Genomic DNA, 18,067 nt, shown 5'->3' with positions numbered 1-18,067 from the left:
GAGGGCGCATACTTTGAATAAAATATTTGTTATCATTCTCTTGAAATAAATGTGTTTTTTTCTTGAAAAAATACCGGTTTCATATGTATACACCTGTTATATTCATATATACATCTACAATTGTAATTTTCTAGTTGTAAACTATCTTTCGTTAAAGCTCCTTTGTTGAGGACTCAGTTATTTTGTTTACAATTTGTATTTTTTGTTTGCATTTGACTACTTGCTTAAATGTTAAACTAAATGAGTAAAAATGGATCTTTTTTGGGTTGAAGATGCACCATTTTAGTTGAAAATTCCTTCTTTGGTTGAGAATTAATCTTTTTGCTGAATATTTCTCTAATTGTTTAAGGATGAACGACCTTTTACAAATTAGTTTTTTTTTAGAAAATTCATTATTTTAGTTAAAGATGTATCTCTGGTTAAAAATTTAAAAACTTTCTTGAAATAAATTTTTTTTTCAATTCAGCTGTTGTTGTTTTAGAATAATCATATTTTTAGTTTTTGTTTGAAAATTTATCTACTTACTTAAAAGTTTAACCATTTTGTTAAAATGTTATATTTTTAGATGAGAAAGTAACTATTTGATTGCCAATTCTTTAATTTTTTAAAAGTCAAAATTAAACTTTTTCATTTTCAGTGTAAACGGTTTTGTTAAAAATTTGGCTTTTTAATAAAAGATTTTCATTTGACAACGAATAGTTTACCTTTTAACCAAATAGTTAAATTTTCAACCTACAAATATAAATTTTAAACTGAGTGGCCAAATTTTCAAAAAAAAAAAAGATTAATCTTTAACCAAAAAGAGTTGCATTAAAAAAAAGAATTCTCAATGAATACGTAGTGGTAGATATCTTAAAACAAAAAGAAAAGATTTTCAACAAAATATTAAAATTTTTAACCAGAGTTAAATTTTCGAACTAGCATGTAAATTTTTAACAAAGTAGTTGACTTTTTAACCTGCAAATATGAATTTTAGATAGAAAATGTAATATTTGATATTTCAACGAATGTAGATGCTGCCAAGAGATGCTTTGTAAAATTTTTTAACCAAAGAGATAGATTTTTAACTAAAATTCTGAATTTTTCAACGAGAAAGACGAATTTTAAACAAATAAAGAATTGCCTGTTAGGAAATTAAAATATTTATCCCACTTCTTAAACTTTCAAGTCAAAAGACTATTTTTCTGTAAAACAGTTATAACACCTTGACCCTCTATCTACCACCATCAAGCAAATTTTTTACAACACCTTCACCCCACATGATAATTTTTCAAATAGCTATGTGTTCAAAGTGTTATTTTGAATACAATATTTCATTAATTTCAATGCAATCTGAAATATAATAATTATTATTTTAATTTTATACAAAATATTTATGTTTTTCATAAACTTTAATGTGATAAGTCCAGGGGAAAGTGGGAGACCTAACAAAGCCCGATAATCGAAAATTGACAGAAATTTGTCTTACAAAGTAGTGTAATGATTTGGTATAAATCGGAATAATGAAACAGTTATTACTAAAAATTTTATAACATTGAACGCATGAACTAATGTTGGGGAGACTCAACCAAGATTTTCAGGGAAGAGTTTACCAAGTGGCAACAAGCTTATTACATGTGTTTTTCAACATATAAGGTCATTGTTGATTATTACAATGCGCGTTAAAAAATTTTACTAAATTGATTTATCAAAATTGTGGTGTAAAAATGCAAAGTTCATTATTTAAAGAATATGATTATCATCAACGTAAGCTACAAAATCGTAGTAAATGCTATTCATCAATATTAGATATAAATTAATCTTTAATAAAAAAAAGCTCATTTGGAATTAAATAGTTCATTTTCTATCTAAAAATAAAGAATTCGTTGAAATCCTATTATAAAAGATTAATTACAGTTTCAGATACAGAACTCATCCCTTGATGTCTTGTATTATTTTATACTAATATTTTGTAACATTCATTAAATATGTATAACATAGAAAAGATAGGCTTTTCATTTATTTTTGTTTATAAAAAGATAAATAGGCGCGCACAGTTGAAGAGATAAAAAAAATGGGTAATTTCTCAAATTATCTAAAACATCGAATACAAAGATTCATAAATGATGGATCGACAATAAAGTTTTTGGAGTCACAATGATTAAGTTTAAATAATCTTAAATATGAAAAAAGATAGGAATGTATCAATAAGTTTCATTTATTAAAAAGACAGGTTTCTAGATCAAAAAATCAAGACAGAAAATTTAAATTAAAAAAATGTTTGAAAAATATTTCAAATGTTGAAATCTCTGATGAGGTAGCGTAAAACTTAGCACTGGGTAAAAAATTTGGTGTTTCTTTTAATGTTGATAAATTACCTATTAATAATATTGTTGCCAATATAGAAAATTGTTTAAAAAATGTAGAACATAAAGATCTAAAACTTAATATCAGAATACAGTTACTCAATGAATCTCAAATCATAATCGAATAAATAACTTTAAGGATTTAAAAAAATCTATTAAACTTGTTGAAAATTTCAAAAAAGAAAACAAAAATGTATTTTTTATAAATGCGGATAAGGGTAACATAACGGTAGCAGCCAACAGAAACAAATATAATGAAACTGTAAAAAATATGCTTAACAATGATTTTTTTTATAAAAATATCAAAACTAGTCTCGTTCCAACAATAGAAGGAAAATATAACGATATAGTTCCTAGATGGGAAAAAAGATTAATTAATGAACAAACTTTATATAAATTAAAAACGCACAATAGTACTGTAGCCAAAGCTTAAGCTCTACCAAAAGTACATAAGCCTAATTCAAAATGGAGGTTAATTGTATCCACAATTGGTTCTCCTACATACAACTTTTCCAAATATATTTCTTATATTTTAAAACCGATTTCAGGAAATACAGAATCTTTTGTTAAAAGCAGCTGGAATTTAAAAGATAATTTAAAAAAAATTACAGTTCCTCCAACGCATTCAATGATTTCATTGGATGTTGTTTCAATGTTTAACAACATACCATTAGATCTTGCATTGGACTGCGTTGAAGAGAAATTAATACAAAATCACAATTTAGCAAAAATAACAAAAAATGAATTTCTAGTCGCTACTAGAATTGTTTTCAATAACATAGTTTTCTCTTTTAATGTCAAATCTTATAAACAATTAAACGGTTTTCCTATGGATTCAACGCTATCTCCTATAATTTTGAATCTGGTTTTAGAAGATGTAGAAAAAAGAGCTTTAAACAAATTGAATTTCACACCAATTTTATATCAAAGATATGTGGATGATATTTTAGATATTGTTCCTACAAAAAAATAGATGATTTCATTAAGACTTTTAATAGCATTGAAAAATCCCTACAGTTTACATGTAAACTAGAACAAAATAATTCAATAAATCAACTTGATTTAAAAATTATAAAAACACCAAAATGTGAGTTCATTATTAATTGGTTTAAAAAAGATTCATGGTCTGGCAGATATCTTAATTTTGATTCTCATCATTTGTATTGTCAAAAGGTTGTTCTAATAAAAAGTTTAATTAATGGATGCGTAAAGTTAAGTCATATAAAATTTAGAACAGAAAATTTGGACCAAATAAAAATCATATTAATTCAAAATAATTATCCGTTTACTTTGATAAATAGTATTATTAAAGAAAGAATTCATGAAATCTATAATGGTTCAAGTAGGAAAAATAACTGGATAGACACGTATAATGAATCAGATTTAAAAGTTACGCTAACGTATGTTCAAGGACTCTCTGAAAGGTTGAGAAATTCACTAAAGAAATTTAACATAAATGTTTATTTTAAAAACAATAACACTCTCAAAAAATTTTCACCTAATCCAAAAGATATCGATACTACTGATAATTTATCTGGTATTGTATATCTCATAAAATGTAATTGCTGTGAAAATTTGTGTTTGGATGAAACAGGGAGAAGACTAAAAACAAGAGTCTCTGAACACAAAAGAGATTGCAGAGTAGGAAATTTGAATACAGGTCTTACACAACATTGTTGGAATTTAGATCATTCATTTAATTTCGATTTCAACAATATTAAAATTGTAGCCAAAGAAAAAAACATTACAAAAGAAGAATATTGGAATCCATATTTATAAATAAATATCGTAATATTTCTATTAATTTAGAGACAGAAATTATGAATGTTAATAAAAAATGTCAAAGTATCATAAAATAAGTTTAAATTCAAAATCCAGTGCTTTGGCGCGCTTTCCTCATTTGCGGTTCCTTTAAATTACGCCTTTAGTTTGTACTAATGAATTTACCGCCTTAATGTATGTTCTATTTCTACTTTGTCATATGTTCGTCGTCTGTTCATAACTATTATAAAGTTGTTTTTCTTTTTCATAAGAATGTAATCTTCTAATTAAAAAACCTCTTAAATTTTGAGGGTTTTGTCTTCTTTTATATTTTAAAAAACATTATTTTTTTCACTTGTTACCAAAATTGGAGTTTTAAATGGTTTTTTTTATTTAAATTTTTAATATTTGACTTGATAACATTGACATTTTTTTCTCCAATTTTGAAGTTTTTATCGTTTTTTTTTTTTGGTTTTCACTTCAAACAAAATACAGATAATTTGATCTCTTTCATTTCAAATTAGTTAATTATAATGTAAAAAAACTGTTGGGATTTATATAAATTTATTTTAGATTTCTTGAAAAAGGCACGCAGTGATGCCGAAATGTCGAAAGGGTAAATAAACGAAATTTTTTAGTAATTCTCGTTTATTATATATTTTTTCAACATTTGAAGGCCGTAAGACCTACAAAAAATTACACATGCATAGAAAAATTTAAACCAACCCTGGCGGAGCGAAGGAACCGAATGGAGCCTCTACAACGTACTCGTAAAGACCCCATTGTTTCACCATTCAGTTCCTTTTTAAAAAATAAAAAAAAAACAGAAAGATGAACTTTTAAACTGTTGCAATTCGGATTCTACGTTACATTTTCTATAAGAATCTCACGGAGTATTCGCAATACTTTTTAAAAAAACTTCTGCTGAAGGTGACTTTAAGCGCATCCATAATAGCGCAAGTAGTATGTTGCGCGCGAAGTTCAAAAATAAAATGCTCCCTCACTTGCATCGCAGCTTTGTTGTCTAAGGTTTCCACTGCATGGCGCTAGCATCCAGGCACAATTCTTAAAGTTACCGATGCAACGCTTATTAACTGCTACTAAAAAAAGATGCACTTGAAGTCGCCTTTGGCTAATGCAAATGACAGGTATTTTATTTTTAAAAGTTTTCAACGCTGGAAGAAAAAGAATTGCGATTACTCCGTAAGTTTCTGATGCAAATTTTAACGTAGAATCTAAATTTCAACCATTTAAAAGTTTATTTTGCTGTTTCTTTGAGTTTTTAAAAAAGGTGCAGAGTGGGGACCCAATGTGGTCTTTACGGTTACTTTGTAGAGGCTCCATTCGTTTCCTTCAATCCGCTAGGGAAGAGGCACAAAGCCAACTGTAAAAGAATGTAGTTGGTCAATTATGGTGTGGAGTCGCAATGACTCGGTCTGAAACTGGTCCGATTAAAAAAATAGACGACATTATGGATCAGCATCTGCATATGCAGATTCTGAACGAAGTATTTCTGTCACACAGAAGAAAAAAAACTAAAGCGACATAATCCCATTTTGTGCGTCAATGACAATCCGAAAAATAGTATCAAGTGAGCATAAATGTTTCGAGGTTCAAATGAAGTAGTGGTTATGAGGCACTATTACAATCTCTGGGTTTAAATTTAATTAAAGCTGTTTGGACCGAGTTCGACAAAGCCATAAAGCAGCTACAAGCAGAGCTAATAAATATTAAAGGTTCAAGTTAACCTTAGTAGAATTTTATTTGGGATTTATTTGGAAAAACAAAATTGCAATATACAGGATGGACACGCTGGGGCTTACCAAAATATATGTAACTCCGCATACACTCCCATAAGAATAGCATCAGCGTATAAGACGAGTTGCATACTTTTTGGTAAGCCTCAGGCGTGTCCACCCTGTAGATGAAAACCGTCCATACACATGTACACTTCATAGTCCTATTATTGTTAAATTGACAAATAATCAGTATAGAAGCATTGACATGACTTCATGTTACTGTAAACAATAAAAATAAAAACGTTGTTTGTTTATGTAGGATAACAGCACGGGTTTCTGCCACTAGCACCGCCCTTTGGCACTTCCTAATTATTTACTTTAAACAATAGAAGAATGCTAATATTGAACGAACTCTGTTCGAATTACTCTCATCTAAGCTAAATACAATAAATAATCACATTTGAAAAGAATGTTGAGAAATCACCATTTTTTTGCCTTCCGAGACAAAGCAAATGATTTTGTCTCTAGATCTTCCCAATTCATGCTGACAATTTTTCGACTGTTAAAAATTTGTTCTCTGGCATTTTTTATCATAAGTCGTTAGCAACCCAAACTAATATGTTTCAAACAAATGGATAGTGCACATATTTATCCAATTTTTTCACAGGTCAGTATTTTAACAGAGTTCGTTAAAAATTAGCGTTTTTCTATTGTTTTAAGCAAATTAGAAGGGGGTGTCGAATACTGGTGCCTGTCACATGAGCTACTGCACACAGTTGCCTAAATGAAAGAGATAATTATCTGCTGAGGCTTATTAATAATTATACAAGAAAAAAAAACACAAAAAAATGGAAAGAATAATTTATTTTTTAAAGTAACCTTTTTTATTTCATTTGTCAATTACTTGTTTAATAAAAAACATATTTTTTAATCAATGATAGATTTTCAATTGGAGGAAAATGATTCTTACTGCTTTAAACTTCATACAGAATCTATTTAAAATATTTTACGATAAATGCCTGAAAAATAAGATAACTGCATTGTGGCTCAAAAAAATGTTTTCTCTGGGTTGCACAATATGATGAAAACTTACATAAGCTATCAAACTTGCGGGTGGAAAACTCACGTGAGGCATATGAACAAGGACTCCTCCGACTGAATGAAGTTCTGGCATTGGCATATTAATGACGACATCTGGTTTGGAGTCACATTTCTTGCTTGTTTCTAAAGAACTTCGTCGCCCATAGTCCTCAGAAACATTGTCACTTATCATCTAAGAAATAACAAGATGTTTAAAAAGTTTATTTTTATTACATTACCTGGATGGTTTTTGTTGTTCAATCTATGGAATATGCATGATTTTAACCCGAAAAAAAAACAGATTAAATTGAAATCTATTTACAATTCTCGTAAAAAACAATTTATTTCAAACATAGTGAATTGGTTTCAATATGCAATTGTTAGATTGCGATTATAAAATTCGTTCATGAATTATATTGAATGTCTGAAAATGCAGCTAATTACAAATATGCAATAGAGCTAGCAGACCAACTTGTTGTAGTACATTGTTTCGCAAGGTTGCAGTGCAGCCCTCGAAGCCAATCAACGACTTACAATTCAAAGCACATTTTTTTAACATTTGCGAATTGAGAATTGTGTTAAAATTTCATCAAATATATTGAAGGAAAAAAGGAAGGTGCCACTGTTTGAAAAAAGCTGGCCCAGGCGCTTTTGATCAATATCGTTTTTTATAAATAAATATGCAAATAAACTATCTTCGGTTCTAATGAAGATAATGAAGTGATTTTAAGTGTAGATGGTTAGTTTGTTCAACTATCTGTAATAATTTACCATTTGAAGCAAGTATGTGCAACTTATTGTCTTGGTGTAAATTGCGATATTTGAAGTCAGTTTTTTATATGGGAAAGCAAGTGCCAGAAACCAGCGTTTTGAAATATTACTTTTCGGATTATTAATGCACAATATTTGATGAAATTGAACAACAAAAAGAACTGTAATGGTATGTTTAAATCACTAATTCACCATAATGAAAAATAATCTTATATTAAAAAATGTTAATACTTATCGATTTCGAAAAGTGGCAATGCACCTTAAGCGATTGAGGTAATTTAACTGTCAGAGGATAATCATGAAATAGCGTGAAGGTTATTGCAAGAATAAAATGAACATCGAAAGTCGTTTAGAAATAAACACACAATGATTATTTCAGACACCCAAGGTTGAAAAGAAATCGCAAGAAAATCTTAGGAGCAGCATTGCGAATCGGAATTTGCTACAAATCAGACTTTTATAACATCATCGAATTCTTTCAAAGTATATGTGAAATGGTTAAAAGATTGTTTTCAGGTATCAAAGTCAGATAATTCTATTAATTCAGGCATAACACAGGGTATTCGCCCCCAAACAGATCAAACGAAAATCGTTCAACAGTCGCATTCGAAAAGAGAGGAAAATTTTATTTGTACCAGGTTGATCATTATTTATATTGATGTAAACAGTTATTATCTCTGGCAATAGGGAATAGAATTTTCGAGGTGAAACGGCTAAGGATTTGCATTGATTGTTTCATAGATAAAAATTTTGTAAAAGATTAAAGAGTTTTTCTATGTTCGCTACTAGAAGAAACATCATTCATTCTGTCAGATATCAAAATATTGCGAACAATCAGAGTCATGAACTCAAAATACACATAGAAAAGAATCAGCTGTACAGTCTGCACAAGAATTCGAGAATTTAAACTAAACTGTTTGTGATTCACATGGTGACAAAAGAAAATCGCAATATTATTCAATGTTACCAACAATATTATACAAATATTTAAATAGTATCTATTACTTTAAAATTTTAGTCTCGTATTAAAGATGTGCCTTGCCAATTCAGCACTATTTTTCTATCTGCAGTTTAATCAATAAATACTTTTACAATTCGCTCAAATAGCGCACTTGGTTAAGTGTATATATTTATTGATTACTGCTCGTTGCGGAAAAGGGTGGAGGGTTCTGTACCTTCCTACTAATTCAGGAATTTACTTTGTTCTCATGTTTACTATTTTTGGGTGTTTCAATAATTAATGGACACTAGTTGGTCTTGACAATTGAATTCGTTTTATTAAATATAGAAATTTGTGATGTAGTTTTCGAAAATATATAGCCTTTTACTTACAATCTACTATTGTGGGGTGAGAAGAGGCATGCATACAGATGAATCATCAGGGAGTACTACAATTTTGTAAAGGGTCGTTGAAATCGCGTACACTTTGAGTCGATTTCGAAAGGCAAGTCTATTTTTTGTTCGTTAACAATGAAGAAGCGAACTTAGGTTTTTATTCCTTCAATTTTGGTGGAGATTCTTTGTCAATACAACTCGATCGGTGTACCCTCGAACGGTTAAGTGAGTTCGCGATATAATATTTTCTGCGTAAGACGATTCTTTGCTAATCGAAAAATATTAGCCCATGAGAGTTTTTACAATCGGTACAGCTACTTTCTTGATCGTTTTTTGATTCAAGTTATGGCTAGTTTGCTGTCGGTACTTACGTGCGAAGTCATTCATTAACCAAAGGGTAAATATGAGATCACGAGAGTTTTCGGAATCGGGTCCTGCTGCATTTCTGACCATTTCTCGCTTTAAGTTTCGCGCAGTATGCCTTCGTACTTACGTCCGAAGGTCGGAGATCTAGCCTTTAGTTTTTGAATTCCATCGCAAAATACTAATTTACTTAATGATAACACTTGCACTAAAAACTCGCTCCATGATAGGGATGACGGCCTGACCAAAGGGTGGGAACACTTAAACCGTTCTTTGATTAGGTTCTAGCGAGAATTCAGAGATTTTTCACCACGTTTTGAGATGCGAGAAAAAGATAAATTCTTGACCAGTTACGTGAATTGGGCCGAAGAAGCAAACACTTACGAAAACCCGTCATATAAACCCGGATCAATCCCTTGCACTGAAAGTCTATTTGTCCCGTGACACGTTGATCTTTACGTGGCGAGCAAAGAGATTCTGATTAATATTTACGTGTACTTTGACGTGCTTTTAGATTTCAATCGTAGGTGTTCGGACTTTAGGCCTGCCGATGATTTCGTCTGTTTGATTTGTGTGTACTTTGTTAATTTTACAATTGTTTTATTCTGCTTACTACTTTAACACGATTTCGTTTGTTTAAAAACGCAGTATGAATGTAGTGCGAAGATGTCGTAAAAAAATTTCCCTTGTACTCATATTTATAACATAAAATAAAAGTTCTAATATTATAAAAATCATGTTGAATTTTATTTGGTTTCAATCGCAAAACTCCTAATTTTGATGCTAAGGCGATCACAGGAGAACTTACTATTTCGGTTGCTGCTCGTAGGACCCGATTGAGTGTTCCGAAAAATGGACGAAACATATTCATCCCGAGATAGTGTTTCAGATAGTATAAAAAGGTGATCAAAGGTCAAAATATTATTTAATCTACATGATTTTATGAATACTTATTGGGTTCTTGATTGCAAATTTGTTGTCAAAATTTTAAAAGTAATAATGGCGGCGCAAATATAGCACCAAATAGATTTGACATATGACTAGTTTTTTATTAATTCCACTTCACAAACATTGTTTAGCTTGCTCGTTCTGAATATTTCAATAAAATCTTAAACTTCGCAATGGAAAATCTCATACGCCAGCCAAATGAAAAAAAAATCCGACGAGTGCCTGTAATGTATTTTCTAATAGTTATCAAGTTGCCGATTTCGATTTAGGTAAGCAAACAAACAATACACAAAATTTACTCTTTGAACATCGTATAAAATTTAAAATAAAATTTTTGTAAATTCTATCTATTGTAATGTGACGAAAATTGAACTTAACTTATCTTCTTGACCGATCATGGTAGAATCTTAAACAGGGGTTCAATGAGAAAAATAGTAGCCTTTATTATCTTATAACGGCCTTGCGAAGTGTCAGTCAATAGGTCTATTTACTTTTCTTTTGAGTTGTACTGACCTCGGTCTTTGTATATGTTTAGAAATAGCTACGATGCAAGGTGACCGCCATTTACTTTACACGACTGCATCCCCTTTTCTAGTATGCATGGACTCATTTAACCTTTTTCTGCTTCGTCGCGCTATTAGTAGCAGGTTCTAACTCCTTTCCTGCCTTGTTGGGGGTCGACGCCTTGACCGCTGCGGAGCTTCTTATCTTCAAGTTTTTAATCCTAGTTTTAAAAAAACCTGCCTCCACTCGCTTCCCATGTTAGGGAGTGGGAGTTTACTTAGTTTCTTCTACCTGAGTACCGCTTTAGCTATCACTACCAAACTCACAGCTCCTCACACATGCTTCGGCTTAAGTTTTCTTTATACATACGGCTCCACTGCAAGCCTTCCTCCACTCATTTCGCACGACGGCTTCCACTTTACTAGAGTTCATCGGCTCATCCCGCTTTCAAGGTGACCTCACGTGAGGCGCCAACTAATTTAGCGGTCTCACATAAGGAAACTTCGGGAATAAACGCCAGACCAAAGAGAAAAAAAGAGCGATTTAAGATATTTTAGTATTTAATTACGGAAATAATGTCCAGACTCTACTTTATTTAAATTGTAATTTCTAAAATTATTAAGGTCACCTCTTACTTTTGAGAAATTCATCTAGATTTTGGAGGACATTCTGCAGGCGCCACCGGCGAGTTGCGTCATTATTTCCGTGCTTGTAATCATTAGAAACTAGATAAATATTTCGATTCATCGTCCAGTGTCATGAAATATATCAAGGAAGCCTTTTAGTTGATTATTTTGCGTTTTATTATTTTTTATTTGATTTACTAATCACGTGTTTTGTTTCGATAGAGGACCGTACTTTCTTTCCTTATTATTTTGCCTCGTACGGATTAATAAGTTCAATACTTCTTTTTTTCTAATTCTAAAAGAAAATTTTATGTGAAAACTTAAGGTTTTGAATGTTAAACAACCAGTTTAATAACTTTATTGCAACAGCCTAAAGTTCAAAAATCCTTTTTAACTTCTCAATTAAGCCCAGAATTTACTTAAGTCGATTAAGAAGGTTTGCGATTATTAATCCGTCTGAGACATTTCACTGTCTCTTTCATTCACTTAACAGCTCTCCTAGAAAGATCAAAATTACATAGCTCCCTGCTACTAAAGGCTTGGCGTATTTTTCACCAATTTTGCTACTTGTCTTTTTTTAGATGGATATCAATGTTCGCATGAATCAAAATTATATTGATTGTATATTGCTCTATTTCCATATTCTATCTTCATGATTTTTGCTTATTTGGACTTTGTTGTTCCCATTGCTTGTGTTCTTTCGGAGGGTGCTAAAAAGCTATGAAAGAACAAAAGTCGTTTCGAGCAATATGCATTTATATAGTGATGGTTAAGTATGCTAGGTCAGTGAGTCAGGCGTCTGGAATCGCCGCGTCCGCCAGTGAATTACAAAATTTACAAAATGTTGTAGAGAAAATTATCAAACGTAAAGTAAACCAAAAAGTATAGAATTCAACGGCCATGCTTCGTTCTTCTGCTTCTTTTTCCGCGCGCCAACATCCAACCTTCACTGTTCCCTGTCTCTCAGTTATATAGCGTTGTCTCGAATGCGCCGATCCGCGTCAGTTCACCTTTCCACACGGTAGTAGCCCTGCCGTCAGGCCGTCTTTTTTCTGCGTGTTGTATGTTTTTCCTCTCACGTCAACCGACAACGGTGGCAACATCGTTTATGCCCTTGGACCGCAGTTGATGGTATCATAATCCTTATCTTAGCTCAATCGTTATTTTAGATTAATTATTAAGTTATTCGGCAGATTTGGAAGCCGTGCTTGTTGTTTAATAATTTTGAGTGATTTCGCTTAGTTTTTATAGATAAACTGGCTTGTAATCCGGATCAGGATTCTTGAATTTATTTCTTAAATGAATCTGAATTGCGGTTGCTGGCCAACGAATTCTGTATCAGCCTGACAGAGCTAACTCTTATGCTACACGACAGTATTAAGGTACGTAAGAATGCGTTTCAAAATCATATGAATCACATTGCAACTTTAAACAAGGACTTCGCGACAACCGCAACTACACAGTATACAATTAAAAATGTGATGGATTCCTCCTTTTTCTCTTTGGTCTGTCGTTAATTCCTGAGTTTTCTTCTGCGAGACCGCCAAATTGGTTGGCGGCTAAGGTGACATCAGCCCGAGAACGAAATAAGTCCATGCACAATAGAAAAGAGGACGCTGTCGTGCGAAGTGAATGGCGGTCACTTTGCATTGGAGCTATTCCTAAACATTTACAAATTCCGAGGTCAGTATAACTCAAAAGCAAAGTCAATAGAACCCATTTTCTTGCATCTCTCAAGAGCTTCCCAAGGTAATAACGGTTATGGCCACGGTCACGGCCCGGTACCTCCAACAAAAGGGATAGTCCGGGGTCATGGCCATCCATGGGGTTAAACTGATGTCTGGAAAAGAGTCGTCAAAACAAAAATTTTAATTAATAAATACGCAGGGCACTTACCTTAAAGCTAACCTCGTAATTTAAGCTGAAACTTCCAAGCCTAGACTTTAATAAAAATTTATGTGAGATAGATTATGTAGTCGGAAGGCACAGATCAGTTTTCTACGTCCTCCCTCGGGTAGCAAAGAACAATGAAGAGAAAGACCGAATCAGTTAAAGCGTGCAGACTCAGACAACACAGATTATTAAGAGTCAGTATTAGGAAATCCTAGTCATTTCGAGAAATAACTAATTAACTAATTTAATGCAAGAAAAATCGCGTAAGTGCTTGCATAATAATCTCTAAATGGCCGATAAAGGACAGATAACATATAGATATACACCTAGCAGGTTAGAATTTAAATCTAACGCGAGGTACATGAAAATCTTCCTCTTCCAATAAGCACAACTTCGTGGGTCAATGAAGGGATAAATTGGTTCCTCAAATAAAAATATTGATGTGCTAGTCACAATAGAAGAAGCATAGTTCTCTTATAAAACATATTTATATTCATAACATTATACTTTAAGGAGCTTCTTAACAGGGTTTAAATTCAATGTGGATTACTACCCTGTGATTATCGACAAAAAGGACAAAAAGTTTGATCTTACATACAAATCATTCTATTACACTAAGTCACAAAATTTGATAAAATTCGCGTTTGTGCATCACGCTTTAATTATGTGCTTATTAGAAACCTTTAGCATTTCTGGTTAGTTTGATACAACGTTTCAGAAATAGCCAGAAAACTCTTTATATTCACTTTTCACTCATGCAAGCACTTGTGGACACTTTTGTAAAACAGCTGATATAAAGAACAGTTTTCGCTTTCACGATATAAATTTAAGAAATCCTCATTGATTAAATATGTTTCATTTTAAGGACAGAATACAAAATATCAAATGAACCTCGTTTTCACGGAACGCTTTTGTAGAATTTCTTCAGAGAATATTTTTTTCTTGGCTAAAAACGAAACTGCAGGTGACATCAAAATTGCAAACCACGAGAATTCTTTTTGTAACCCGTAATACCTCATGACAGGAAAATTTATAAGGTGAGGCAAAGGATTTTGAAAAAGGCACTTAAGAAGAATAACCATTTCTTATTAACAATTATACTAGAAGAGTATAGTACAGGCTAAAACAATCTGTCAATTTCTTCATAAGCATACATAAAATATAGTTATGCATATTCAATGCATATATGTATATTGAATAAAGAAATATAAAATATGTCCTTTTTCCGTAGCATATGTCTTGCATATTGTACTTCATTACTTGAAAGCAGATACTAAAAGGGATCACGAATTTTTAAGCTACGTGTTGTAGTTAAAATTATAATGCAGCATTATATAACATATGAAAAATTATTTTTTAAATCCTTTCATTTACATGCTTTAGAAACATGTATAGACCCAATTTATTTTCGTATTTGATGGATCAGTAACCTCAGTACTTGAATCCGCGAATGCAACTTAGATCCTGCTCAACGATTCTGACTCATCGATCCCTGTAGAGAATGCCACTTCTTTAAATCTTAATTATATCTTATGCCTCCCAACTGCTATACCTTCAGATCCTATTACTATCATATCTCAATCTCTTTGCGAACCATATTATTTAGATATTTAAGAAATTAACCCTAACTTGTACCTTCTTGAGAAGGCTCTAAGTGACTAACAGTCAAATAAAATCAGTTTTTCAAAAAATAATAACTCCAGTTAAGTTAGAATACTTAAATCTCTATGTGTCCGTTTTGCAATGGGCTTGGACATTTTAAAAATATTTATAATTAATTTTATAGTGGGGCAGCCTATCAGGTAGGAAAATAGGAATTTGAATGCCAAGAGAAAAGGGATGAGTACATTAAAAAATCACAAGAATAAATAAGTAAGGTTTATTGCCACTTAAAATTGGAGAGAGGGCCGCCAGTCGATGGCAATAGGCTGCTTGTCAAAGTGATTAGTGCGTGGGTGGCGAGGTAGCCCCGACATGGGCTGTTGTCCGTTTTGATGGTTCCTCCCCTGAAGGCTACAAGACGAGGTCGCGGAGGTCGACGACAGACATCAGAGGTGTAGCGGAATTCCACAGGGCACTAACTTACATGCAACGACACGAAACAAGAAGCAGCTTAAAGCTGTAGAGTTTCTCAGGGTTTCAGATCCCCTCAGGGGATTCCGTTGTATTTCTTACGCGGTCCTGCAGTCATTTTTTGCAGGGCGGCGCTGATTTAAACTAAGCAGTAATAATTCTTTTACACCACCGTCTCCCACAAGGGTTTGGGTGTATACCTGAATCTTCTGTCCATTCACTTAGTTTACTCTCTAGGTCTTCAATTTCTGTAGTGTCCATCTTTAACTCTCTTTTATCTTCTTCGATTTCTATTTGATTTCTATGATCCATTGTTACGGCATGAGTCGTGTATTAAGTAAATAATTTTTACAATAGAATCCCTCTGGACTTCCCTTAGTTTTCATACTGATGGTTTTTGTGCGATCCTCCATTTTTGCTTTCCAGCCTTTCACAACTTTTCTAATTGGACAGTTATAATTTTAATGTAGTCATCTGATTAAGATTAAATCGTTCAATTGTTTTGTATTTTTGTAGCTATTCTTCGCATTCCCTTTTCTGTCTTCTTTATATTTTTTCCATTCTTCCGACCTCTCCACTTCTTCCTCTTCCCATCGGGATTTTGTTTAAATTTCCTTAGCTTGTCTTTCGTTTGCTTTATTTGAATATTATTGAACCTCCACTTCCATTATTTGAAACCTTCTTAATATATCAATCCATTCATCGACGCTTTGGAGCTCTATTTAATTAGTATTTATTGAGAACAGTAAGTCGCCTATGTTTTCTCCCTAGGCAATGTGGCCATTTTTAATGTATCTTTGGATTATTTGTTCAATTATTCTATTGTACCGCTCAGTTGCATTTTCTTGGAAGTAATATTTTGGAGCTTCCGTGCCGGATACCGAATTTTTCGGTTAGATCTCTTAAAGTTTTGTTGACAAATTCTGTGCATTTTCGATGTGGAGAAGCCGCGGTATTCCCCAACGTAAAATGTCACGTTTGTGAAATTCTAACTCTACGAGTATTATGATCTCGTTAGTTTTTCTCATCGGAATTATATATACCCATTTTGTAAAAGTAAATACAAAAAAATAAATATTGTTTTTTTATTTATTTTTTAAATCGGTAATGGGTCCAAGATATAGGGTTATGAATCCAGGAAACGTTTCATTGAAACATTGTAAGTTGCCCGCAACAATGAAACGTTTCATGGCACTAAAAATTCTAAAACGTTTGAAAGTTTCACAAATCCGTATGCACTTGCGTACTCATGTCAGGTTGAGGATAGGTTATTTAATTGCACTAACGTAATCAAACGTTTGAACTAAATTGAAAGTTTCTTTATGCAAATATGTATTTAAATCTCAAATATTTTTTTAAAATCTTAAAATATATAGCACTGATCAGAACTAGAATATTTTCTTGAAAGAAAAAATTTGATTAATAAAGCCGTAAAGTGAAATGTAATAGCTGAATGTCACTTTATTGATTTCAATTTGAAGTTTCTACATTTGAAATTATTTCGTTTTAAACTTACTTTCTTGCCCTGTTCGGTTCTTGACGTGTGCTCCGATTGATCTCGATTTATTCTAGCCATAAATTATTTATTAGTATATTTTGAACTTTGTATTTTACCACATTTATAGTATTTGTGTTCGGAGTGCGGTATATATATTGCATGTTGTTATCTTTGGGCTATTTGAGACAAAAGAAGATCAAATATCTTTGGATTGCAGGAGGGAAGATATTTTGTCGGAAAGATTATGACATGTCTAGGACACAACTATCACTGCTTCAACACACAGAATGAGCTCAATAGCAATTACGCTATCTGCGGAATGGTTACGCACACAATGGTGTGACATCATTACTGTTTGGCTATTTGAAGTTCGTCGGTAAATATATGTTGAATATTTTTAAGATTTCCTATTTTTGAATTTCTTTTCTATAAAAGGTTTCTCTTAATATATTCATGCATACCTTAAACGTTTGTTCCTACGATATAATAGCTGTCTCTGACTCCTCGTTAACTCCAAATATACCTTCTATTCTCGTGACAATTGACAACAATTCGCTCTTTTGAAGAGACAGGGACGAGAGATGGGGTGGTGGAGTTTGTCTATTTCTGCATGATAGTCTGAGTGGGACTGTGGTTAGTGTGTGTCCAGTGGCTACTTATCCCACGGCCGAACTTATCCCCGTTGAAGTAAAATCAACTTCTGATAGTGCTTTAGTGGGATTAGTTTTTAAACCACCTAATGCTTCCTATGGCCCGGAGCTTGAAACGGTGATTTTTTCATTATCCTTATTATTCTTACCACAGATTTTAAAACTAACTTAAATAGCACTTCCAATTATTCGAAATATCTCACATCGTTAGTGTACTCTTCAGGGCCCTCGATTGTACCTCATAATTCTACTCACCATACTGTTCGCTCTAGTACTCGCCTTGACTTGATGATTGTAGATGATATTGATAACGTTGTCTCCTACGAACAACATGCTATCCCTTTTCTATCAAACCACGATTTAATTAACATTATCTTCCAATTTTCCTATAGCACAAATACAAAAACAACCCAAAGACTGGTGCGAAATCTCTCTAAAATTGACTAACATTCATTCCACTAACATCTAATGACGTATGATT

General features: G+C 32.4%; 1 protein-coding gene across 1 annotated transcript in view; it reads right to left on the bottom strand.

Moving 5' to 3' along the window:
- LOC117172902 (protein unc-79 homolog) overlaps positions 1–18,067 on the bottom strand; it is a 1,455,529-nt gene that overhangs the window by 525,671 nt on the left and 911,791 nt on the right. Inside the window, exon 16 of the mRNA XM_033361197.1 lies at positions 6,972–7,118. Coding sequence (XP_033217088.1) covers positions 6,972–7,118 — 147 coding nt within the window. The remainder of the gene's footprint in view (positions 1–6,971; positions 7,119–18,067) is intronic.

The sequence above is a fragment of the Belonocnema kinseyi genome, chromosome 5, assembly GCF_010883055.1.
Source record: "Belonocnema kinseyi isolate 2016_QV_RU_SX_M_011 chromosome 5, B_treatae_v1, whole genome shotgun sequence".
Taxonomy (NCBI): Eukaryota; Metazoa; Arthropoda; class Insecta; order Hymenoptera; family Cynipidae; genus Belonocnema; species Belonocnema kinseyi.
Note: the sequence above shows the minus strand (reverse complement) of the source record. Positions and strands in the feature narration are given on the sequence as shown.